We start from the raw sequence: 27,189 nt of genomic DNA, 5'->3' as shown, positions 1-27,189 counted from the left end.
AAACTGACATAGCTCCATCTACGTCAATAGAATTAAGCCATCTGAATACAGATTATAATCAAAAGGTTGTTTTTTTTTTTAAAAGGCTAGTGATGGGCCTCAGCCAAAAGGCTACATCCAAATATCCCTGAACTTCGCATGTGATTTTTGCAACTGGCTCCTTGGACTTTAGGAAGGTTAAAAACCAAACTTTGTCTCTTGGCCCCATCTCTAAGAAAAGACATAGTGATAACCTCTGATGAGGTGTGATTGTCTCAAAGAATGATCATGCTGAACACGTTTGTTTCAATCCTTACCATGGTCTTTTTAACATAAACTTCTTGACCTCTAGACAATCCAAAATCTGCTATTTTTGCAACATAGTTTTCTCCAACCAAGATGTTTCTTGCGGCCAAATCGCGATGAATAAACTACAATAAAGAAAACAGAAATTCTCGGGTAACCCAGTGTGGTTAGATGTTTAGCTGTGTGTGTGTGTGTGTGTGTTCTCCCTGTGCGCTGCCCCAGCTCTGTACAGACAGCTGGCATAGCAGACCTCAAGCGAATCGCCCAATGACCACAAGATCTGTTAAGGTATGAAGGTGCCAGGCCAGGTTTATTGTCAACAAAGCACGGTAATAGCACCTAGTAGACTCTACAAGAATACTAAGACATGTATGCCTGAGACAATGGATGAAGCTCAGTGAATGGCAGCACTTTCCATTCCCTCCTCGGCTGGACAAAGATACTCCCTCTGAGACACATCTTTATATCCTAATACAAACAAGTTAGTACTGCCCCTTTGACATAGTTAATCACTGCCCCCTGACGTGGTTAGTTATCACCTTGTTCATGTTGGTTCAATCAAAACATCTCTATTATGTACTGTCATCCTGGCCTTATCTTTTAGGAGAGGTCAGTGTGTTCCTGTTACCCTGGGGGAATGTTTTCGTACCAGTCTTGATAGCGGGGTGTTCTGGTACCACTTGATATCGGGACGTGTTTGCATGAGTATTCTGTGCTTAGCACTTCTTAGGAATGTGTATTTCTTCACTATCAGCCCTGCTCTTGGCAGATTCTGTGAGCAGATCCTGCCTTATACCAGGCCTCTGATACAAGGGCTTATGTCTCAGGCTCTCTTCCTACTACACCCATGACCCTTGGGTTTTGCATTATACTGTGTGCTACATTTAAAACTGCCAAATGCAGAAAACATGGCAAAGGAAACAATAAATTGACAGTATATTGAAAATAGTGATTAAAGCTTCTGATATAACAGAGAAAAAGGAAAAGGAAGAAAACAACGAGAGTATTAACTGCAAACGCCTAAACCCCCATAAATTACCATCCATGCCAAAATATCTCATGAAGCCACATAAACCCAACAAATCTGGCCTCCATCTGGGCACCTGGAAAGGCTGTAAGAGCAGCCTTAACATGGAGGTCAAAGGCTAACTGCTTCAGTACTTAATTTGTAATGAAAGAAGTGCCAGGGCTCAAGCAATTTTTTACATTCAACAAGCCCAGAGGTGCCAGGGCTATGAAGTGCCAAGCCCAGAAGTGCGAGGGCTCAGCCCTGGCAAGCCCTAGCGCAAATTAAGCACTGGACTGCACACATCCCTATACATAGTCACATCCCTGCCACCTAGTGCCAGTGTACTTTTGCCAGTGGCTACCGTAATGTGCCTGGGCTGGAATGCCACCTAATCCTCTCCCCATCCCCCTCTGGAATACCCCTCTGTCACTCTAGCCATGGCTAGAGGGGTCTGGAGATTGGCATGTCCGGGAGTTGCAAGGGGACACAGAAGCAAGCCAGGGAATTTCCACCCCACTGCTCCCCCTCTGGACAGATTTAAGGATGACACCAACATTCAGCCCTTGTTTTAACTTGCGCTAGTAATTTTCTGTCAATTTCAAGGGCCACAATTTAAAATAACAAGAAAGTCACACACTTTTTTAGGCGAGAGAGCACGTTTATAAGGTGGTCTTCTCACTCACTTACAGCTGACACTGGGTGGCGTGGCATCTATCTGTCACTGTCTACCGAGGTATTTATTAGAGGGAGTGGAAAAATGGGAAAACAAATTAATGACAATTTTTGAAATTATTTCCACTTCATAGAGTTTGAAACTGAACCATTTTTTTTAATTTGTTCAAAATTTTTGTCATACATTCCCCCTAAAAGTTCAATGTTGAAATGTTAAAATTTGAACTTTCAAAAATTTGAATTTTGGATTCTCTCTGCCTGCTTTCTAGCCTCTGATGTCCAGGGTTTTTTCACTTTTTTAAAACAAAATTCATTTTAATTTTTGCCAGACTTTAACTTTTCAAACCTTCCTCAATTTTGGAAAAGTTACAGTGTGGCAAAAGGAAAAAATGAAAAAAAAAAAGAAAAATTTTAAAGAGACAAAAACCCCTACCTGACTCATCATTCATGCAATAGTAGGGAAAAGGGGGCAGAATGAAGTTTTTTTTAAACATTTTTGCTTTCTACAAAAAAGTGGAAATTTTGAAAAATCTGAACGCTTTTAGCAGAAGTTTTAAGTTTTGAAAAAGAGCATTTTTGTTGAAAAAATATTTTGAATGAAAAACGTTGACCCATTCTAGTGTTTATACCGCGCTCATTAGCATAGTGTCTAATCACCAAAGGAGTGGATTGCTTAACAATTTCACTGCTGATCTCTGCTGCTTGCTTTTGTGTAGCTTTAACCAGCCATGTTCCACCGGCATGTCACTATTTTAAAAGGTGATATTCCCTGTGCATGAAACAACTTGAAAGTAGGCAAAGCAGCAGTGAAACAGTACATGTATGCATCCAAAGAAGTGGGCTGTAGTCCACGAAAGCTTATGCTCTAATAAATTTGTTAGTCTCTAAGGTGCCACAAGTACTCCTGTTCTTTTTACATGTATTGTGGTGAGGTCGCCCTTCCATTAGATTACTCTTTCATATTCTAAGCTATGAGATGATACAACCTACAAGGCACTCAGAAGAAAAGAAAATAAACCAATTCTATCACGAAGTACTTAAGCTAAAATGCCTTCTTTGGTGATAATCTTGAGTTTCATTCAGATTTATTTTTAAGTGTTGCATGTGTGCTCAGATAATATGGTGACTAGAGCCATATAAATAGGTGAGTGAGTGAGTGAGTGATAGATAGATCCACGTTCTAGAAGAAAGAAATCCGAGTTGGAGGAACAAATAACTCACCGAAGAAATGTATAAAATATCAATTCTGGTATAGCACTACCCATACATACTGAATAGGGGTGACAAAAATTAGATCAAGCCGTAAAAAATAAAGTGCTGTGTTTTTAAAAGGCAAGGAGCTCAGAGCTGACCTGTTTTTGGCTTAAGTAGTCCATCCCTCTGGCCACATCTGCTGCAAAATGCAGAAGCTGCTGAGAGGACAGAGTGGAGGCAGTGCTGTTGGCAATAGCAAATGCTGGGTCTGTCTCCAGCACTCTGCTCTTCCTCAGGAAATCGAGTAAATTTCCATGGGGAGCATATTCAATAGCCAGGTAAAGATACCCTAATGTAAAACAGAGAGAGCCGTGTTACATAACAAGCTAAACATGGAGCCCGTGTCAGTGATTATGCATTTCCCCCGATAGGGTCCCACTACTACAGTATAATGCCATACAAGATGCAAACAAACAAACCTTATATCTCTCAGGTGCAGAAGAAGATGGCAATGATGGCCATTTCAGAAGGATTCTTGTGATTTTATAGTTCAAAAAGAGTTCATAACAGAAAGGTTGCAGCCCAGCAGTTCACAATGTGGAATACAGTAGAACAAATACTTCAGGAATGGAGGTTGTTTGTAACTCTGAACAACTATGAGTGTTCTTTCAAAAGTTTACAACTGAACTTTGAAACTTTACTGTGCAGAAGAAAAATGCTGCTTTTAACCATCTTTATTTAAATTAACCAAGCACAGAAATAGTTTCTTTACCTCATCAAATCTTTTTTTTAAACTTTTCCTTTATTTTTTTAGTAGTTTACATTTAACACAGAACTCTACTTGCTTTTTTTTTTTGTATCTGCTGCTGCCTGATTGCATACTTCCAGTTCCAAATGAAGTCTGTGGTTGACTGGTCAGTTCATAACTCTGGTGTTCATAACTCTAAAGTTCTACTGTAGTACGTGGCCAGATCATTAACTGGTGTGGATCTAGTCACGTCAGTGATCCTCCCAGGTAAACGTTGGCTTATGAACAAACCTCCTGTCCAACTACCCCATTGCTTGGTTTTCAAACAGATTAATTCTGCAAATCACCAAAAAGAGCACTGCTGATCACTAGTGATCCTCAGACCACTGTTTAGCTATGTCGTGTTTTCTGTTTACTATGCATCTAAATATTTTATGTAAAAATCTGCTTATACTTTATGTTATGAACAGGGTGCCATCTTTCCCTTTTTTGAGTACAATAATTACTTTAATATAAGGAGAATTTTTGGCCTGGACAAATATGTAGTTTTATATTTTATTTTATTTTATTGTATAATTTTTAAAGCCAGGTAAACAAAATATCCTACCCCGATGTTCACATGCTCCCAAAAGATTTATGATATTATGATGATGTCCAAGTTTACAAAGAACTTCCAATTCTCCAGCAAAGTCTCTGTGATCATCCTTTGAGGCATACTCTGGAAATCAAAGAAACATTTATTTATGTACTCATCTAAACTGCAGTTAAAACCACACTGTTGCTACTGTTCATTAAGACAAGAACTTAGACTACTGGTTGATGTCGAAAAGGGATAAACTCCATGGTATTCCAGTCTTTACCTAAATAATAACATCATTCTTCAATCAAAAACCTAGAGGCCTCATAATGTCTTCAACAGTCACACCCAATATGTCACTCCTCTTATGGTATTGAGACACAATATGCCTTAGCATGTTATAGAAATCCATCAGCCTAAAAAAAGAGAGTGAGTAGATCTTGATATTGAAGTCCCCAAATACCAAACGCCTTAAAGCATCCAATTCAAGGGTAATAAAAGTAGCCAAGTGAGCTTATTCCAAAATCCATCGATAGGCTAACGTGATCGTACACCTGAAATATTTTTCACCTAGCACACTTACAATGCAGCACAAAATAAGACTTCTGTGAAGTCTGGTGTAGTAAACCAACTGAACCCATCTGCTGTTTACCTATGATGAAAAGATCTTTTAACATCTAAAAATGAGGATATGATCTGAAACAGTTGTGGAATATGCCTGGTTTTATATATAAACCTTGTCTACAGCTATGATTCATCTTGTCTTTAATTAAGGGTCCAATCTAACCCCACCTGAAGTCAATCAAAAGACCCTACTGGAAGGTGGATTGAGCATAATAATCCCTAAAGAGCAAAATCAACAAAGCTTGGATCTCTCTGATTAAAAGATACATTATAAATATTGGGAGCTTGGCTGGAGCGTTGCCCCTAAACTTATATTTTGATTTACCATATACAAGTTTTTCTTGTCCCTGTTTGTACTTATCTAGTGTAGCTGGCATGCTGGCATAGCCAGAGTGGTATTGCCCTTCTGGCCTATCCACACTTAGACCAGTTTTTCATCCATAAAAGATGCACACTGGGTGTGATGAATGACCAGTGAAGTATTATAGAAGATTTTGTGCTGGCTTGGTAAATCTAAGTATTGGAATATCCACCAGCTTTGGGGATTGCCTGCCCCATTCTTTGCAGTTCATCTTAATTGAGTGACCTCAGTCGGCTCCCCTGGGAGTCCGGTCACAGTGGCGTAGTCGTGCTTGAACACACATTACCACAGGTTAATTGGGTTTTTGGATCAAAACCACACACTTGTCAAAAATTAATTGTGATATTGGAGAGTTTAAGGGTTACAAATCAGTTACAGTGAGTGACCCAGATCCTCCGAAAATCCTGACAGAAAAAGCCTGGAAGAATTGTACTCACAGAGGGGGGTTGTCTTTTAATAAAAGGCCCCAGAGCAAGAACTGAAAAATCTGTTAATGGCCAGTAATCAGGAAGCAGACTCAGGCCTTGGCTACACTCGGGAATTCACAGCGGCCGCGGCAGAGCTGTGAAGCGCGAGTGTAGTCATGCCACCAGTGCTGCGAGAGAGCTCTCCCAGCGCTGTATGTACTCCACCTCTCCGAGGGGAGTAGCTTGCAGCGCTGCGAGCGAACGTGCAGCGCTGCAGGCGCTGATTACACTGGCGCTTTACAGCGCTGCACTCGCTGCGCTCGGGGGGGGGGCGTTTTCACACCCCTGAGCGCAGCAAGTTGCAGCGCTTTACAGCGCCAGTGAAGCCAAGGCCTCAGCGAAAATGCTTTCAGTGAGAAACCAGCAGCAACTTGAACAAAAGCGAATAGATCTTCGATTGCAGGAAAAGCTGATATGGAAAGAGACGCTGCTGAAAGAGAATGCCTATGTTTTGAACATGAACAAAGCATCGCATATATTTGATTGCAGGAATTAGAAGCTAAGGCAAAAATGGACAGACTTTAAGCTCCAACTCAAGAGAATGAAGGAACAGACTGTATCATCCCGAAAAGCCAGCTCCTCCCAGCAGCAAAGATGAGGATAGAATCTATCCAGTTTGTAACAACGTTGGTATGTTGTTTGACTGTAAGCAGTTTTCTGTGTACAGAAATATACCCCAACTCTGAAACCTTTTATGTAAATTCTTTTACTGTGAGCTCAGGTGAAGGTAACCCCATAACTTGGGCAGAGAATGTAAAAATCAATGGTAAAAGCTGTTTAGGGCAAATTACAGGTTCTAACATCACTCTTGTTAAAGAGGATCTTGTCAAAGAGGAAGATTACTTACCGGGTGAAAGTGTGAATATTGTAATCCTCTATGAGTTTACTGTAAATGTGCCGTTAGCCAGTATCCACCTTGAATGGAATGGCATTAACCATGAAGTTATAGCTGGTGTAAGGAAGTTATTGCCTAAGAATCTTTTGATTGAGCATGATATTAAAGCTTGATATTATGTCAGTCAGGCTAACATAAACCAGTCACAGGAAAGAAATAATCCTAAACCTGTGTCTATTAGGAATTGCCTATTGAGGAATTCTCCAAATGTTTGTCTGTGGAAATAGCTGTGTGTCTGTGCAGAAAAGCAGTTGATATGTGAATGAAGTTTCTGAATGTCTGTCTAATATCTCAGAAGTGAATCTGGAATTAGATAAAGCATAGAAAGAACTCATTGGTCATTGAAAATGTTTCCCTAGAGCAGATTAAAGTTGATGATCAAATTAAAAACCCAAACTAAGGAAGAAAGGGTTAAGCATCCTGCAGGGCAAATGATACAAATTCAACCCTTAAAAACATATGGGTAGCTAATGTTTGCGTTTTTGTGTATTTACATATATATGGGTAGCAATCAACAATGTAATCAAACAGTCCGTCTATGCTGTATTCTGTTATTTCAGAGATCAAAAGAAATTCTTAACAATTAAATGAACTGTAAACCTAGGATATCACTGTATCCATCTCTCTTCGAAATGTACAGCAAATCATCTGCAAATGGTGGAAAAACAGGCAATTGCCTTATGTGGATCTGTGTGGATGCGAGACATCTGAAGAAGTGAGGTTCTTACCCATGAAAGCTTATGCTCCCAATACTTCTGTTAGTCTTAAAGGTGCCACAGGACCCTCTGTTGCTTTTTACAGATTCAGACTAACACGGCTACCCCTCTGATACTAGGAAATGAGTGACTATTGTTCTCAGAGGGCCTCCGAGCTGTCACAAGAGAGCCTGAGACTGTATAAAAAAGGGCTTGGGTCCTGATCCTGCCATCTCAGATCTGCTTGCGGCTTCATGCAGGGGTAGCCTAAGCCACAAGGACTGAGATCCCAGCGCTGACTGGCCTGCCTTGAATACAAACACTGGACTATAACCTATGAACTATTTCTGAAAGAACTCTTTGCCTCTACAAAACTCACCATCTCTGCTATGAATTTGAATCTCAAGCACTGCACTCATGTCTGTGTGTATACTGATCTTCTAACCAATCTTCTCTCCCTTTTCTTTTTTAATACATTTTACTTTAATTAATAAGAATTGGCTGTAGCGTGTATTTGGGTGAGATCTGGAATATTCATTAACATGGGTGGTAATGTGTCTGATCCTTTGGGATTGGTAGAACCTTTTTATATGAGGAGGAATAAGATTTTCATTAGTTCTCATCATATTTAACTTGGGTGTCTAGGTGAAGGCCTGAGGCTGGGTTACTTTAAGGCAACTGTGTTGTTGGCTTCTGGGTAACCAGCAAGGTATTATAGAAGGCTTTGTGCTGGCTTGGTAAATCTAAGTATTGGAATATCCACCAGCTTTGGGGATTGTCTGCCCAGTTCTTTGCAGTTCATCCTAATTGCGTGACCTCAGTTGGTTCCCTTCGTATTCTGGTCACACTGGGTATCATTAAAAACTCAGCATTCACCATTCCACGCACCAGCAGCAACCATGCTTTGTCTTCATGTTCTTAGAATGGATGATGCAATGGCCACCCTTAAACTACTGCCAGTTTCCTTGGATAATGACTTAGAGAGCTGCATAACAACATCTGAGGATCTGCAATATTCCAGGGACGATAGTGGCAGTATTCTAGTATTTTTGGAACTTAGATACCATGCTGATAAGCATCTTAAAAGTACCTTAGATAGAGAAGTGATGCCTGACAATAAGTAGAGGGAAATTTAAATGACCCTGCAAATATACTGCCACCTTATCTATTTATTTAAGGCAACCTTGGCAAGTTTTAAAGGCTCTGTGCCATTATCACTGTGGAGTAGCAAATGTTGAGCTTTTCATGTGACCCATCAAACAGACTGAAACTCACATATAAGAGTCAGCACTCAATGATACCGGGTCAAACTATAAAAAACACACAGAGAGGGAAAAAAAGCCAACACCAGGATTCAAACATTGGCCAGGCAAAAGCAGAAGCTCATTATTTAGTATTTATATTACAGTAGCAGCCAGAGGCCCCAGTCAGAATCAAGGTCCCCTTGTGCCAGGCCCTGTACAAACCCAGATAAACATAGGTTTCAGAGTAGCAGCCGTGTTAGTCTGTATCCGCAAACCCAGATAAACATAGGGTCCTGGCCTCAAAGACTCTACATTCTTTAATGAAAACTGCTGACCTTTCATCCTTTTGATGGCAGCATCCATTCGTAAGCCATCCTTCTTAATTCGTGCTTTAAGGACTTGTCCAAAGTTGCCCTCCCCGATCACATCTTGAAATTTGATGTCATTCCACTCGAGGACTGGATAGATAGTGTGGTCTGAGCTGTTCTTGGCTTTCCTGCTCAGAGTGAGAGTTCCTGAGTTAAACTGGACAGCTGGCTCTTCTCTCTGTGAAAAAAAAATAACCAGGTGTTAGTAGTTGTTGTTTGTAACATCTGGAGTAATACCACAGAACTTATTGTCCACTCAATATAAGCATATGGGAACTGAGCCTTCTCTTGCTTATTGTCTTCTGCAGAGTCATTCCTGGTTTATTCTGTCTAAATGAGAGGAGTGTCAGACACTTGCTGACTACTTTTATAATAGTGTAGTGAAGGCTGACAGAAAGTAGGCTACAGGGTTGGATAAGCTTCCCTCTTCATATTGAGGAGGTTCTACTGCCATGTCGGGGAAGAAAGAAGAGAAAGTGAAACATCTGAGCAAACTATTACATCTAGCAACTAAATCGTCTCCACTCTCTCCCTTGCCTAATCAGGCTGTGGTGCAGCAAATAGTCTGCTGTGTTTGAAGGGTCATCCTCACTTTAATTAATGCATCCCCATAGGATTTGCTTCTGTGGAAGAAAAGTGTGTAGGGAGAGTTTCCGTGGGACCTAACAACTGGTGATCAAGGCCCATACTGTCCACTGTATGAAAGAAGCTGGTAAAGGTGTGGTGCTGCCATTGGCTGGCTCCTGGCCTGCTGTGTCCATCTCTAAAAACTGTGGAGGAGCAGTTACTGGGGCTCAGAGTAGCAGCAACTTGCACTGCATTTTACAACCCACGGTGCAGCTTAAGTGGAGACCACGCCACACAGAGTAGTGTGTTCACAAGCCTTTCTCTGGTCTGGCAGCGCATGCCTCCTGTCCTCACACACATCAGATCACAAACTGGTTCTGCAAAGGAGACAGAAGCAGCAAAGCAGAAGGGGAGACATAGTACATAGCTGCCTTCCTCCTCTAGGTGGACCCTCTACTTCATATCCCACAATTGTGACCCCCTGCTCACCTCCGGGTCAGTGGTAGGAAAGCTTGATACTATTAATGCTAACACATGCATTACAGGGCAGCTTTATTTTGAAAGTCAGAAGAGGAGGAGGAGGGAACCATCAGGAAAAGACAACAGAGGAGGCTGAGATGAACTGCACCGACAAAGCAAAACTGGAAACTCACCACCACGTTTTGGAAGGCTTGAGCCATTCTGCGCTGGAAGTTGGCTCGCTTTAGCTGCAGCATGATGAGAAAGGCCAGCAGGATTGTCAGGCAGGTCATCCCTGCTGAGCCAAGGATAGCAATCAGCAGCATTTTCCCTCCCTTCGATTCATACGGAGCTGTTGAGGGGAAAATGGTACTTAACAGCATCTGGTTAACATTGACAATCCTCTGAGGGAAGTAAATATTAGCGTTCTCATTCTACAGATACACAAATGGAAGCACAGAGAACTTGGGCCTCATCTTCAGTAGGGCTGAGGAGCTGTGGCTCCACTGATTTCAACTGGGCTGGGGGTGCTCAGCATCTCTGAAAATCAGTCTGTGGGTGGCCAGGCTGGTGACATTCCATGGCCTGTGTTATGCAGGAGGTCAGATTTGATGAGCTAATGGTCCCTTCTGGCTTTAAACTTTAAGCATCTATGAAACGTTGGGCCCTCAATAACTGGGGCACTGAAAGTCAGCGGCCACTTTTGGAAATTGTGTGACTTGCCCCAGGCCACACATTGAGCCAATAACAGAGCTGGGATTCAAATTCTAAGGCCTTTGTCTGGATGTGCATTGTGTATATTTATGTTAAAATACAACAACATTCAGAGTAACAAATAAATAAAATCTCAGGTGTTCATAGTCCCCAGCTCTGTTCTCAGCTTGCTAACCCACATGGCCTCCCAGACCATCCAGACATGGTTTGGATTGAGTTCAGTACGCTGGAGTAACCAACCTTTTGTTTCCGAGAGAGTCTTCAGTTCAAGAGAAGGGTTTGGGTTGCTCAGTCCAATATTGTTCTGTGCACTCATCTGAACCAGATACACAGTATTCGGCTCGAGGCCCTTGAGATGATACTGCGTGATGGTTGTGTTTTTTATTGTGATGTCAATGTGGTTGTACTCAGCCTTGCCATAAATCTTGTAGCTGATGATGATGGAGGAGATGGACTGTCCTGCAGCAGTTGACCAAGAGATGATGGCAGAGGTGTCCGTGATGTTGAAAAACTTGATGTTGTCAGGTGACGGTGGGATTCCTATGAACAAAAAAAGAACACGTTCCAGTTTACATCCATCCTTGCTCCTTCTTTTAGTGCCAATCCTTTCCCCAATACTCCCAGTGGCTTAAACAGAACCAGGATCAGGGTGACAGTAAATGAAACTTGACTATGTTTCTATAAACTTGACATGGTGCATTTCATGCTGGCACCAACTATTGCAGTGCTGAACACTTCCAGCAGATTCCTCGTGGTATTCCCTATCCTTGCTAGGAAAAAGAAGACACTGCTCCAGGTACTATCCTAGACAAAGGGATTCCTCTTGAATTAGAGCAGCATAATTTTACCTCCCGACTGGATCAGCATCCCCCTGTGGCTCCAGCATCCCTCACTTTTCATTGCTTTAAGGCCTGTTTTCCTTGTCCATCTAACAGCCGTTAGGAAGGGTAGAAGTCAACAGCAAAACTCCCACAGATTTCAATGGGAGCAGGATTGAGCCCCTAGCTGGTGGCTGCAACCACAGCTGGCAAGACAAGTTCTCCTCAGAATAATATACCTATCGTGATATTTCCAGAAGCAGGTCACCACTGTCATGTTTGTAATACATGCAGGGCCCAGCTGTGCAACCTTTACCAGTGTGGGTAAGCATCTATGCGAATGGGATTAGCACTGAGGTTGCAGGCGTGAGCAGTGCAGAGATGTGTCCTTCCAGAGGAGTGTACTAGAAGCACTGTGCCTCAGGCAAGCACAATGACTTCATGAGCCCCCAGGGAGTGTGGCTGCGGTGACAGTACTCTGGGGGGCAGGTGAGTCTATGGCCTTACCACATTCTCATCCCTTCCTACCTCCTTTGAGGATTCTAGCACCAACATTACGACAGACTCAACTACTCTCTGCACTCAGTATAGTGCACAAACATTGCACCTTCTCCTCACCGTTCAGTGCTTGGTACAACTCAGCCAGATTTTCTGAATCAATGGAGATCCTGTTGTCTTGGATGGAGCTGTGGGTGCCAGCACTTCTGAGAATCAGGCCCTCAGGGTGGGATTTTCAAGAGCACCTAAGTGATTTAGGAGCACATGTCCCATTGAAAGTCACTGAGACCTGTGCTCCTGAGTCACTTAGGAACTTTTGAAACTCACATCCTTAGTCTCTGACTGGGGGATAAGAATTAGTGCTGACCCTCAGCTATCCCTCTTAACAATAGCTAAAAGCAGCTGTAAATGCGCATTCAGAAGCACTATGCTATCATTGCAGAGGATTGGTGTGACGTTGCACTCCATATGTTTTATGGAAATATGTTTATAAGTGTAAATATAATGTAACTGGAATATGCTTTATACAAAAGGTCTCTCGTAAGGTATCATTACAAAGCTTATAATCTACTGAGTGTGTTCATCCTATTTGTATGAATGTATCATTCTTGTATCTGAAGCTAGAAATATGAAGTATTACTCTGAAGTCCTATTGTAACTATGCAAAGGGTGGGCCATTGATGGTGGCTTGGAATCTTGATGGCTCCCATTAACTAGGACAATTGGTTGTGAATGGCTCTGTTTACTCGCAAACCTTCCTGGGTACGTGCAGGCCAGCCCTGAAAGAATGGAGAATGTGATCACGTCACCTGGTACTGGAATCCATCTTAAACCTGGTGCTTTTCCATTTAGAAGGAAGGGTGGGGACCCAGACAGACAAAAGGTTCCTGCCTTGTGCCAAATCTATAAAAGGGGGTGGAATAGAACAAAGGGGGCTGCAGTCATGAGAAAACCCCTAGTTACCACCCGAGCTGGAGCTAACTAGAACTGTACTGGGGAAAGGATTGGGCCCAGCCTAAGAAGGAGTCTAGTCTGTGAAAGAAGCTTATTGGAACATCTCTGAGGGTGAGATTTACCTGTATTCAGTTTCTTAAATGTATTAGGCTTAGACTTGCGTATTTTGTTTTATTTTGCTTGATAACTTACTTTGTTCTGTCTGTTATTTCTTGAAACCACTTAAATTCTACTTTTTATACTTAATAAAAATCACTTTTGTTTATTAATTAACCCAGAGTAAGTGATTAATACCTGGGGGAGCAAACAGCTGTGCATATCTCTCTATCAGTGTTATAGAGGGTGGACAATTTAAGAGTTTACCCTATATAAGCTTTATACAGAGTAAAATGGATTTATTTGGGGTTTGGATCCCATTGGGAACTGGGCGTCTGAGTGCTGGAGACAGGAGCACTTGCTGAGCTGTTTTCAGTTAAGTCTGCAGCTTTGGGAGCGTGGTTCAGACCCTGGGTCTGTGTTGCAGAAGGTTTGCGTGTCTGGCTCAACAAGACAGGGTTCTGGAGTCCCAAGCTGGCAGGGAAGACTGGCTCAGAGGTTGTTTCAGCAAATCAGGTGACAGCCCCAAGTGGGTCTCTGTGACCAAACCTGTCAAACAATTACATTTTACAGAGACCTCTAGCAACATCAGAATCCTGCTGGGAGCGGGGAGGGGGGAAGAGGAAGAGAAAGGAATACATAAAGTAAAGTGAATCCAGTCACTTACTGTCACTGTAGGTCCATGCATACAAATAGTCACTCCACTCTCCTTCAGACCTGGTATTCACACGTACCCTGCACCTATACTGCTGTCTGGGTTCTAAATCATCAATAACCAGAGTGGATATATTTCCTGGCACATGGGTGATATCAGGTCTGTCCTCATCACCACTGTTGTCCTTCACACTCGTCCTTTCCACTTCCACAAGAAGGTCATCTTCTGGTTTCTGTGCTATTGGCTGCCATGACAAAATCAGAGATGTCCTGCTTTTAGGAAGGAGGGTGAGACCTTCTGGTGGAGGAAGACCTTAGAGAATCCACAGAGAGAGAGAGAGAAAAAACTTGATTTTATGTCTTCTGGATACTTGCACACAAAGGCTGGTATTAAAACAATAATCTGGAACTGGCCTTCTGGGTTAGCGGTTAGTGCTCTGCATCGCCAAGTGAGGCCTGAGGGCATCCAGAGTTCAAATGTTGTCCTTCATACCTAGCAGAGGCTAGAATTGCTGTTGAGGTCAAATGCTCAGCCCAAGCCTGGTGTGTTTTGGGTTGCTTCTCAGGGACATGGCATCCTTGCCTGGATCACAATACTGACATTTTTAAATGACTTTAGCATTTTGCAGTGCCCTGATGGTGCCACTGGAAAGTACTGTCAATCTCTGATGCCGCTGGGCCTGCCACAAGTAGCAGGGCGGTGGATTTCAGATCTTCAGTTTCTCTGCAATGCCATTTGCTTCTCAGAAAATCTGGAATTTCTCTAGCCACCTCCTCCAGCCACATTCCCTCCTGGACTGAAGGATTCATGTGGCTTCATTTGCTCTGTTTTTGTGAAAGATTGTTTACCTGATGACTGATTCTCCACTGCCCTGCACTGTGTATAATCATTGATAGTGCTAGAAAGTGCACGTAAAAGGCTAATACAGGGATCAGCAACGTTTGGCCCGCGGCCCGCCAAGGTAAGCCCCCATGGCGGGCCGGGCCGGTTTGTTTACTTGCCGCGTCCGCAGGTTCGGCCAATTGCGGCTCCCACTGGCCATGGTTCGCTGCTCCAGGCCAATGGGGGCTGCGGGAAGCGGCGCGGGACGAGGGAGGTGCTGGCCACGTCTTCCCGCAGCCCCCATTGGCCTGGAACGGCAAACCACAGCCAAGGGAGCCGCAATCGGCCGAACCTGAGGACGTGGCAGGTAAACAAACCGGCCCGGCCCGCCAGAGTGCTTACCTTGGCGGGCCGTGTGCCAAACGTTGCTGATCCCTGGGCTAATATGTCAATTTGGCAGCATTCTACATTCACTTTTATAGCTGTAAACGACTACACATGGGGCAAGGCAATGGAGAATCAGACCCTTTCACTTAGTTCCTGTCCACAGTCACATTCGCTAGAGCAGAATAGCAAAAGTAAATGCCCCTCTCACTACCTACAGTTCTTCGAAGGAGAATGAGGGGGCCTGAATTACTATATTCTGTGTGGTTAAGAAAAACAACAGAGCTATGGGACAATGTGAGGATAGAGATAATAGACTTGGGAATTCAAATGACATTGAAGGAGATGGGGTGGAGGGAAGAAAGCTAATACTCCCCAGCTAGTAGATCCCTGGTTGGTTGCGGGTGTGCACAAGCTCCACATAAAGAACTGCTGACCTCGTGTCCTTCACTGGGATGGAGGAGGGTTGAGAGATTACTGATGCAAAGTGGAAGTTTTTAAACATGAGGAAAGGGCCAGGCCCCTCTCTTTTTATTGCTGGGTCATTTCCATTTTAAGGGTTCAGTAAACAAGAGGTCATTTATTTAGTGCTTGAGTATTTGATTTCTTCCTGTTCCTTGACTCAGTATGAGATTCTGATTTTTAAATAGTCTTTACCTTAAAGAAGTCAACATAGTCTAATGGTTAGAGCCATCACTAGTAACCAGAAGAAGGGGTTCTATCCCCAACATAGCTGAGTACTCTCTGTGCGGCACTAACCTCATTGTGCCTCAGTTTTCCCACCTGTAAAATGGGGAGAATTATATTTAGCCACTTTTGCAATTCTTCCCCCATTTTCCTTTGCTTTGCTTGAGACTCCTCTGAAAGGATCTGAGCCTCCCCTGGCTTCACCGTTTGAGAAATATTGTTTTACGGCTTGGTCCAAAACCCACTGAAATCAATGGAAAGGCTTCCATTGACTTCAGTGGGCTGTGGCATGCATGCAGCTGAATGCAGCTGTGCATATTGCAGGGAAAACGAAGAAGGCTGATTGAAAGCTCCCCATGTGAAAGGCCAAAAGTCCTACGTACCAAGTGCAGCCGTTGTGAAGCTTGCCTGTGGTCCAGGATGCCCTTCTCCACCATCCCCTTGCCGGCTTAGCTGAACACAGAACTGATATTCTGTTTTGGGTTCTAGATTATCTAATTTCTTGCTCTTTCCATTCACTGGGAACGAAAGGAGAAAAAAAGGTCAACCCTCCATTCCATTCTGAAAAATAATAAGGGATTTTCTGAATCCCGCATCACAGCTGGGTCTGCTCTTGAGAGAGGTCAAGATTATGGGCTCCACTTTACCCCCATTACTCTAGGGTGAGCTGTTTAGATGTACACGTTAATTACCATTATGACAGTATTGCTTATGACAAGTTAAAGCACCAGCAATGTGCCCAGCCTTGCAGGAGATACAAAAGGGCAGCTTTTCCAAAGTACTGACGTGCTCAGAGTCCCCAGTGGGAGCTGCTGGGTGCTGAGCACTTCTGAAAATCTGGCCCCAAGTGAGCTGGCCCCGATCCAAAGATCTAACAATCTGATCCTGTAGTCAGATATGGGCAGGCAGACCTCTTTGCTCTTTTGGAGCCTTAATGATGTCATTGGTCTAGCTCAGGGGTCGGCAATCTTTCAGAAGTGGCGCGCCGATTCTTCATTTATTTATTCTAATTTAAGGTTTCGGGTGCCAGTAACCTTTTAACATTTTTAGAAGGTCTCTTTCTGTAAGTCTATAATATATAACTAAACTATGGTTGCATGCAAAGTAAATAAGGTTTTTAAAATCTTTAAGAAGCTTCATTTACAATTAAATTAAAATGCAGAGCCCCCCAGACCAGTGGCCAGGACCCGGGCAATGTGAGTGCCACTGAAAATCAACTTGCCTTTGGCATGCGTGCCATAGGTTGCCTACCCCTGGTCTAGCTATTAGGAGTTCAGATACCACAATGATGGACATAACATATAAGCTTGGAAAGAACAAATTGGAATCCTGAATACCCGTGAATGTGTTGGTTAAAGGCTCAAGAATCCTCAGTGTTGATGTATCTGTGTTTCATCAAGAGATCCCAGCAAAGAGACTTGGTGTCTACTGAAGACGATGTGTAAAGGGATATAGGTTAGACTGCCATACAATCAGGCATACTCCCTTATAGCTACCTGCATCCAGTTATTGAGATGTAAGGGAAACCAAGCTGGAGTAAATTACACATTGAGGAATCAGAAGGTGTCAGTTAAAGAGGATGGGGGCTGCTTTAGATTATACCTTCTTACATCCTGCAGTTTATTGGATTTTTTTAGCTACGCTCCTCGCTTCTGGCCTGTCAGAGTCTGAAATACATTTGTTTACATTCCCTTGCACTCAATAGGTCAAATTTAGAGTGATGTATAAGGTGTGTGTCTGTAAGTTACTCACATACTCACCAACATGTAAGTGAGCCCATGTAAGCCTACGTGAATCTAGAAAAAGTCTACATGGCTTTAACGTACATTGAGGGGACTGGATGAAGTGGTTAAGCTACACCAATTTATCCTCTCCTCTAGGCTACTTAAATTCACTTGACTCAAATCTGAACTTTGCCCTTGGTCTTTAGAAGTCCTAGAAGCCAGTACTTGGGTACCACGGTGATAGGAGCCTCACAGGTCTTCCTCACAGGTCTGTCTCTCCAAAGACCTGCAGATGCTGCCCCTGTGGGAACTGGAAGTTCCTGGACATCACTACAACAACTGCTGTGGCCATATACTTAACTTCAACACAATGGACCACCACCAGTATAACACACAAGCTCAGGTTTTATATCTTATAAAAACCTGAGACCATTTGCTTCTGCTGCTGCTTTAATATCTTTTTAGCTTAAAAACTACATAAGAATTGCTCGTCAGGGCCAGCCATAGGTTCTTTGGAGCCCTGCATAAGTAAAAGTCATTTTTCAGAACAGAATTTTACTTTAGAGCGAACACCACATTCTAATTTTGCTTCAGCTTGATTGCAGATGAGGTTTCTGTATGATTGATGGGATGAAAGGACTGACCCTTACCTTCCACTGACATCCAGGGCTGATAACCTTTAGCAGGCTTATACAGGAGCTTGGTTAACACAATCGGTCCATCGCCAGTATGGGAGTCAGCATTGATAGCGATGATGAGAAAATTATGTCCACTGTCTATCATCCTCGGAGCATACTGAGGCACAGGAGGAACTGAGCAAGAATGTGACTATTAGATCAGATCTTTTATTTGTCTGTATTAATAAAACTGTGGCATCTACCTGGATTCATAGGAATACAGGTATTGCCAGACTGTATCAGAGCATGGTCCGTCTACTCCAGTACCCTGTTTCTGACAGCTGCTTCAACAACATTTCTCTGTGGGAGGGAAAGTTTCTTCCTAACTCCCATTAGTTAGAGGTGGGATTATATCCTAAAAAATGAGGGTTTAGATCCCTTTCCAAATGCTTGGATTTTTTTTTTTCAATCTTTACCGTCCCATTCATTTGCCAATTCATAAAAATTACAATGCAGGAGGTGGTTGTTCAAGGTAGAACTGTTTTAATATTTTGAATGCAGATGTTTATTTAAACATTTCCCTGTAGTGTTGTCAATAAAAACCATTCCAATCTTGTGCCAGTCCATGAGAACCAGAAAGTGAAACTGATTGGAAACACTGTCCAGGCTGAATGAAATGCCAAGAAAGTAAACAAATGTTATCCACAATAAAAATACATCAGATTTTAAAAATTCTTTCAGCTTTAATAATCCCAGGTAGGACTATCAAGAGGAAGGAAGACTGTTAAAATATGGGTTTTAATCTAGATAGTGTCCCCTTATGGTCAATATGCTCCCTACTGTAAGGGTCCTATTTCTATAACTCTTATTCACTTTGAGTAGCACTTACTTACATACCCTGATTTTTAGAGCTGCTGAGGGAGACACAGAGGCCCATTGGTGGTTCACTTCTCTGTGTTAGCAACTCTTGTCAAGCCTGACATACTCACTACACCTAATACACTGTTGTCATGATATAGACCCAAAAGGTAGCGTGTAATGTATCACTGGAAAACTGATAACTCACTGATCATTAATATTCTTGCATGAGGTATGGATGGGTGTGTACAAAGAGAGACAGCAGGGAAGGTAGCTATCTACTGTCTCCAGGGTAAATTAAGCATTATCAAAGCAATGTAAGCCTGGTTTACATCCAGATCAGCACAGGGATGGAAAATCAACAGGAAGCCTTCCTGCATCTTTAACAGGGTAAATGAACTTTGGGAAAACAGCATGATGTCTACATCCCAGCAGGAGAGAGAAGCTTGGGCTGGCTTACTTTTCAAAGACTACATTTCAAAAGTGTACTGGACTATACAAAGAAAGGGGAGAGAGCCCCATAAAATTCACGGGACCAGAGCCCTTCAAATCACAGGACATTGGAGCCTTCAACCCAGGGGGCTGAAGTTTCTGGGAACTATATATAGGTGAGAAACCTGCTTAGGCAAAGACTGTAACTTGCTGAAATTAAGTTTTAGTCTTAGAAGAGTATTTTTACTTTTGTTTGCTTGTAACCCTTTCTACCTTTACTCCTTTATAGACCTTTGACATTTTGCTTAACAAACTTATTTTTCTTTTACGATACGCCAATTCTGTGTAGTGATTGAAGTAAGAGTCTTTGTCAAACCCAAGTTAAATTAATGAATTGGAGTGTATTGTCTCTTTAAAGGAGCAATGAATGAATAACTTCTTGAGCCTTCCAGGAGAGGACTCTGCGGGAAGATGTCTCTGGGGAACTTGGAAGTTGGGGGTCACTGTTTGTTACCTGCAGGGCAAGGTTTGGACTGGCAGAGTCCTGAGGAGTTTGCTGGCAAGGCAGACAAGCTGGTGTGTCAGGGAGTTGTGACAGAGCTTAGCAGTAGCAAAACTCTCACTTGCTGAGGCAGAGAGGGGTAACGCAGTAACTCTCAATTCTGGGAACCTCAGCACATTGTCACACTGGCAGACAGTTTGGGGGAAATTCGGGAGTGAGAGTATTGGGGGTCGCTCTGCAAAAAGTAACTGGGTTGTGGAAGCCAGGGTGTGACCTGCCTGCTTGTAGGCTGGCTGTTGGTGTTCGGGCTGTGAGCCATAGCGGCATAGCACTGACGGCATCCAAAGTTGCAGGACAGGCGGCGACACAACCTCTTACTGGTCTGGCTTGAACCCCAAAGCACCACTCTGAGCGCCTGTATCTCTGAAGTCTCTGGTTTTCTAGGTGCTCAGTACACATGACAATTGGGCTTCTTTTATTAAGATGAGTGAATATGGATGGCAGTGCCTAATTTACACATCTATGTTTGAAAATACTTGTCCTAGTCACTAAAGAAGATTTTCCATACTACATTAAATATCAGCAGAGCAGCAAGCTCTGGGCCTGATTCACAGCTCTTTCCAGTCAATGGAAGGACTTCCATTGAGTTTAATAATGTAGGCTTTGGTTCAGGCCCTTTGAGCATAGCTGGAGCATAAATGATGGAGCAGGATAACATACATGGAAAGGGTTAAGTATTTGTATAAACATGACATAAAGAAATGGGCTCATGACTCAACTCAATGCATTATCAGATCTCTGAACAGAAACTGCTAGAAGATAGATAGCATCTCACGAATGTTATGGACATTTAACGGTGTAAGCTTGCCCGGGTTAAAAGAGGGATGCAAGGACATCTAAAAGCGCATGAGTCAGAGACCCTTACCTTTAACTGTAACATGGAAAGGCTCTTCTGCCATCCCTGCTACTGTCTCAACACTGCAAACCCATATTCCTGAGTCAGGGGGCTGGATTCTATTGATATGAAACTTTGCCTCTGAGCGATTGCTAACAAATGAGACGGGCTGAAATGACAAATCATAAGAAGGGTCTGACAAACCTGAACAATGAAAAACCTCCTCCAAGTCACGCCTCCTCCTAATTTAGGGTCTCATCCAAAATCCATTAATGCCAATGGCAAGTCTCCTATTAACCTCAATGGGCTTTGGATCAGGCCCTTAGTATACTGCATGTAGTCATTACATGTAGTATATTACACCTCAGTCAGGAGTTTTCTAGAGCAGACAAAATGGCCCTGGTAACTTCTGATTTTGATCTTACTGTAGCTATGTTATTTCCTGACTACTGCGTGTTTCATTCTGCCACCTTCACTTTCCTTTAATGTAGCTTTTAACATGGAACAATAATAAATATAGCTTCCATTTATAATATCTGTCCTCCCAAAAAATCCCAAAGTACTTTAGAGAAAGTCCCGCTTCTATTGGCCTCAGTGACAAAACTTCCATTGATTTCCTGCTCTGCATGTATGAGCCCTCTTCACCCATCTGTAAAATGTATCTAACTCTGAAGGAAATTTTACAGCCATTGCACATCAGTGTTATTTACTCAGTTTTGCTGCTACAACTGGTTGAATTAGCAACTACCAGTAAATCATCCAAAGAACTCAGCCCTTTTTCTGTTTTGAGTTTTGCAAGAGCATTAATTATTCAGTCTTTGCTGAATAGTTTGGGTGGTGAATTCTGAGCCTATGTGTTGTTCACGAACAGTTAATTTCAGTCATTTGCTATTTATTATTCACTGTGTTTGGCTAGTCATCCAAGTCACATGATATTTTTCTACTACCTCTTAAACGACACCTCTACCCCGATATAACGCGACCCAAAATAACACAGGTTCGCATACAACACGGTAAAGCAGCGCTCTGGGGGGGCGTGGCTGCGTGCTCCCGCAGGTCAGCATGTCTGGCTCTGACATGCTTTGAGCGGCGTGTAAGGGTGGGAGGCGGGTGGGCAAGCGGGGTGAGGAGGTGAATTGGGAGGTGAGCGGCAGGCAGGAGAGGGGTGAGAAGGCAGGCAGGCGGATGCGGGGAGGCGCGCCGGACAGACGGTGAGGAGACTAGAGGGGAGGCGAGCGGCGGGCAGGCGAATGGGTAGGTGGGGTGAGGAGGCGAGCGGCAGCCAGGCGGGTGGGAGTGCTGGGCGGATGGTGAGGAGACTAGCGGGGAGGCTGATTTGTCCCGGGCCCCGCACCCCTCTAGGGACGGCTCTGACATGCTGCTCTGATCGGCGTGTTAAGGGTGCCGGGCCGGGGCCGAGGGGTTGGATAAGGGGCAGAGGGTCTCTGGGGGCGGTCAGGGGACAAGAAGCGGGGTGGGGAGGTTGGATGGGTCTGGGGTTTTGAGGGGTCAGTCAGGGGGTGGGAAGTAGGTGTGGGTCAGATAGGGGGTGGGGCCAGGCTGTTTGGGGAGGCAAGCCTTTCCTACCCGATATAACGCGGTTTCACTATAATGCGGTAAGATTTTTTGGCTTCCGAGGACTGCGTTATATCGGGGTAGAGGTTTTATTTAAACAGGGAAAAAACAAACAAATGAAGAATGACAAACAGAACAGCAAACCCTCTTTTTCACAGACAAATATCAGGGTTTGTACGCAAAGTAGGGGAATTTGTATGAAGGACAGACATTCCCCCAAACAATAGTGCAAACAGAAGCCTGTTTGCACAAATTGCCATAAACAGTGAATAAAAAGTGGCGCAAACATGGATGAACTTACCAACCAAGGGGAGTTTGAACAAATGCTCACACACTTTTTCACCATTATACAGCAAGTTCTGGATCTGATTCAGAAAAGCACTGAAGCACATGCTTAAGTCTGTCCCTAGACAGATAACCATGTGCTAAATGCTTTTGCGGAATAGAGATAGTTTCCTGAATTGGCACCTCTATGAGTCTAGGCAAGTTCATAGAAGCTGGTTGAAAATTTGGCCCTGAAGATCTCAGGGCATTTTCATATCACCAAGGAAGTGTACTTGGTCAAAATGTCTTTAGTGTGCAATAACTAACAAATAAACATAACAATAATAATAAAAATAAGAAACAGTGTAGAAACCAACCGGGGACTTACCTTGAAGACAGTCCCATCTTGTTTCAACAGTTTAAATTCTTCAGTAACAGGAAGTGGCTTGCCAGTGGCTATACAAATAGGCTTAAACTCTGCGCCAGAATTGAGTTCCACATGGTCTGGCAAGTGCTTTATCTGAGGTGACACATCAGCTGAACCTGTGTAAGGAACCCAATATTCACAACATGACTCTGCTGATTGCTTTTCCCCCTCAGAGATAAAACTGATCAAGCTAAGAGGCTAAAAAAAGCAGCTACAATTCAAATCCAGTGCATATGTTGAACAAATTGTAGACCTTAGGTATAGTGGGCCTGATTCTCCTCTCACTTACACAGGATTAAATCAGAAATAATTCCACCAAAGTCTGGGGTGTTACACCAGTGTAAAACTAAGTCAGAAAAGATTCAGACCCAAAACATACCAAGCACAAACAATCTAGCTTTTGGAAAATCACACATTGCATTCTCTGAGTTAATGTGCAACACCCCTGCACCTCATCATTGCCCAGGCCCATAAGAAGACAGCAGTGACATCTGGGTAGTACTGCAATCTGATCATGATCTCAACCCTCCCCACACTTCTTGAGCTTGAAAGACCTTGTGAGCCAGGAACAATATATGCATGTTCCTTCCTGTCGCCTATCTCCTGAGAATTTGAAGGCTACTGTGGGACTACAATAGGGTGACGAGATAGGAAGTGTGAAAAATCGGGACACTTTTTTTGGTGGGGGGAGGGGAGCAGGGGGAATAGTTCCATGTATCAGACAAAGCCCCTAATATTGGGATGGTCCTGATAATATCGGAATGTCTGGGCACCCTAGTCTAAAACATAGATCCCAATCTTTTGGGGCTATTCTATCAGTTTACCAGGTAAAAGCCAAATTCCATGCTGATTTATACCCTGGACAACTCCACTGAATTCAATGGGGTTGCACAGAGTGTGAATCAGCACAAAATTAGCCTCCTGACTCTCCTGTGTCAGCCGGTGCCTACTGTCTCCCATTCAGCTGTGCAAGGCCTAACTCCCCGTGGAGCTAGTGTTGCTTCAAATTCCAGTCTGATGATAAGCTTGGAGTTTAGAGAACACCAAGAGACATTTGGTGCAAGAACATGCCCAGTTGAATGGGACAAAGGAAGTGGCAGTACCCCATGAGTCAGCCCTGAGAGTCAGCAGTAAGGACTAGATGTGCAACCCTTATTCATGTCAGTAAGTTCTTACACAAGTATTCCACTGAAGTTCATGTCAGAGTCAAAGCCTGTGTGAGGAAGGGTTGGATAATCCAGCTCTAATGTAGGGAGAGGTATCCTAGACTAGTACTCATAAACCTGAGGCACCAGACATGGTGGGCCGAACAGAGGCTAGCAGCCATTGCACTAGAGAAAAGGATTGGAACCGGGTCCTGTGCCCTCCAGAATGAAACGGGGCAGCTGCCATGGGCTATCAACCATAGGTGGAAATGTTACGCCAGCATGAAGATTTGTTTCAATCACACTGGAAGAGGCCATTTACTACAGTGTTACCTTGCTTTACCTTCTTTTTCACATTGTAGACCGCGCCAGCCAAACTGACAGAGGCAGCCCTTAAATCTGTCGCATTTCCCCCGATTGTTGCAATTACACTTGAGTTTACAGTCCGGCCCATAAAAACCAGATTGGCACTCTGCAAGCACAGGTGTTCAGGGTAAGTGTTAACAGCATGGAATGAATAAAAGCAACTTGCTTTGCATGCTACAAATCTTCCATTACTTCAGAATCTTACGCATCAAACTCTGAGGCTGAGTTCAATCCATTTAGTTCAATGGTGGGTGCGGCCCATCAGCATAATCCGCTGGCGGGCCACCAGACCGTTTGTTTACATTTGCACGGCTGCCCGCAGCTCCCAGTGGCCGCGGTTCACCGTTCCCGGCCAATGGGAGCTGCGGGAAGTGTCGTCCAGCATCCAAACAGTCTGGCGACCCACCAGCGGATTACCCTGATGGGCCACGTGCGGCCCGCGGGCCACAGGTTGCCCACCACTGATCCAGTTGGACTGAGTTTGCGAAGGCTTTTGTGCTTAAAGCATCAATACAGGGTCTCGAGGATCATGACGACAACAAAACAGAGCAAAGCTGTTTCTGTACTTGTCATCCTGCGAAGTTGCAAGCATCTTCAACTCCCAGTGAAGCCATTATTATTTGAGTTGTGCTAGTACCCAAAGGCTCCTATCGGGATTATGGCACCATTGTGCTAGATGCTGCAAAGACAGATAGGAAAACTTGGTCCCTGTCCTCAAGAGATTACAGTCTAATATGTAGTCAATGGAAGCTGAAGATGCTTGGCAGTTTGCAGGAATGGGTATTGATGTAACCCACTTTTATCCTTAGAAATATGACAGGATCCTCAAGGCAGGGGTCAATTTTTATGGGGCGGGGAGGGGGGAATGCTGAGAGCCATTTAACCAAATTATAAACCCCGTATATAATGGAAACCATTTCAAGCCAGGAGGTGTGGCAGCACCCCCCCCCCCCGTCCCCAGTTCCAGCACCTATGTACCCAAGGTTATAGAATGTTTTAAATTTCAGTTACAGAATCAGTTAATTTATGGGATACTGGCAATATTTTGCACTTATACAGCACCTTTCATCTGCAAATCTCATATGCTCCTCTGGGATAGATCTGATTATTATCTCTATTTCATAGATTGGGAAATTGATGGTACGTGGGCTGGGCATAAACAGCCCGGCTCTGTCCCACTGCCATTCCTTTTCTTTTTGTGTTTTACACACACTAAGCAGCAGCAAACTTTCAATGCACCATGTTTGTGACTGTACCTTCATCACATGCCAGGCCCTTCCATCCTGTAGCACAAGAGCAGCCATAAGGATCTGGTAGACAGAACATATAATATTTGCAGCCTGAGTTCTCTTTACAGCTTTCTTTACAGGTTCTGCCAAATGTGTTGTCTCCGCAAGCTATAGAAGGGGGGAAAAAATGGCCCAACAGCGTCAAGACCATGAAAGTGCTAGTTCTTCCAGTGATACATCATTAGGCAACATTAAAGAAATAGAAAAAATGGAAAATAAATATTTTTACCCCCCAATATTGGGTCCATTAAAATCCATAACTATGTCAATCATCAGGCAAGATTCAGGCATGACCTACGCTGCTGCTGCAGTGAAGATAACTTTAAGCAATGAAAACAACCTTGGATTTTCTTTAAGGGGAGGAAATAGAAGAACATCCAGTGCTTTGGATATTCAGGGTCAGATCTTCACCTGGTGCAAATCACTGTAACCCCTTTGAATTTGATGGAGCTATGCTGGCTTACACCAGCTGAGGACCTGACCTAGAACTTTCCTCAGGACTTGATTATGGTTGAAATCTTGGACGTTTCCAACCTAGTATGAAATCTTGGGCTCACTGAAATCAATGGTAGTTTTGCCAGAATGAGGGCCAGGATTTAACCTCATGTTTCCAAGGAGAGGTAAGTTTTCTTTCTTTGAGGGTGTTGTTCACAGCAAAGGGTCAAGAAAAACCTCCAGATCTGCCATTGTAATTCAGAATATAACAAAATGCTGAATACCACATCACATGTATGACACATAAGCTTTAGAGTAACCAGCCATGTTATATCCATGAGTGACATTATAGCCATGGAAGTTATAATTAAACAAACAAATACAGTATTGAATGGTCAATGGTCTCTTCCAACACTGTTCTACCAGGGATAACATAATAAATAAGGAGCGTATTTATATATATAGTGGCAAATGGCTGACGCTATTGTGGTGGGTCCCACGCTTTTCCTTGGTGCAGTATGTAACAAAAAAAAATCTACATTCGTAAGTTGCACTTTCACGACAAAGAGATTGCAGTACAGTACTTGTATGAGGTAAACTGAAAAATACTATTTATTTTTTTATCATTTTACAGTGCAAATATTTATAATAAAAAATAATATACACTTTGATTTCAATTACAACACAGAATACAATATATATGAAATGTAGAAAAACATCCAAAATATGTAATAAATTTCAATTGGTATTCTATTGTTTAACAGTGTGATTAAAACTGTGATTAATCACAATTAATTTTTTTAATCATGATTACTTTTTTTGAGTTTAATTCAATGAATTAACTGCAATTAATCGACAGCCCTAATA

The 27,189-nt window shown here is 43.2% G+C and overlaps 1 protein-coding gene across 2 annotated transcripts in view; it reads right to left on the bottom strand.

Annotated features, from left to right (window-relative positions):
* The window catches only part of TEK (TEK receptor tyrosine kinase), a 61,105-nt gene that overhangs the window by 6,184 nt on the left and 27,732 nt on the right, over positions 1-27,189 (bottom strand). Inside the window, exons 6-18 of one of the 2 annotated variants that reach the window (XM_034773923.1) lie at positions 25,855-25,995; positions 24,576-24,704; positions 23,049-23,203; positions 20,852-20,990; positions 18,168-18,329; positions 16,177-16,311; positions 13,913-14,212; positions 11,120-11,419; positions 10,360-10,517; positions 9,107-9,317; positions 4,516-4,626; positions 3,319-3,509; positions 297-410 (exon numbers count right to left, since the gene is read on the bottom strand). In XM_034773923.1, the coding sequence (XP_034629814.1) occupies positions 297-410; positions 3,319-3,509; positions 4,516-4,626; positions 9,107-9,317; positions 10,360-10,517; positions 11,120-11,419; positions 13,913-14,212; positions 16,177-16,311; positions 18,168-18,329; positions 20,852-20,990; positions 23,049-23,203; positions 24,576-24,704; positions 25,855-25,995 (2,246 nt within the window). The remainder of the gene's footprint in view (positions 1-296; positions 411-3,318; positions 3,510-4,515; positions 4,627-9,106; positions 9,318-10,359; positions 10,518-11,119; positions 11,420-13,912; positions 14,213-16,176; positions 16,312-18,167; positions 18,330-20,851; positions 20,991-23,048; positions 23,204-24,575; positions 24,705-25,854; positions 25,996-27,189) is intronic. The other variant, XM_034773924.1, reaches the window with a different exon arrangement.

The sequence above is a fragment of the Trachemys scripta genome, chromosome 6 (genome assembly GCF_013100865.1).
Source record: "Trachemys scripta elegans isolate TJP31775 chromosome 6, CAS_Tse_1.0, whole genome shotgun sequence".
NCBI classification, from domain to species: Eukaryota; Metazoa; Chordata; order Testudines; family Emydidae; genus Trachemys; species Trachemys scripta.
The sequence above is the reverse complement of the archived record's forward strand: the minus strand, read 5'-3'. Positions and strand labels throughout refer to the sequence as shown.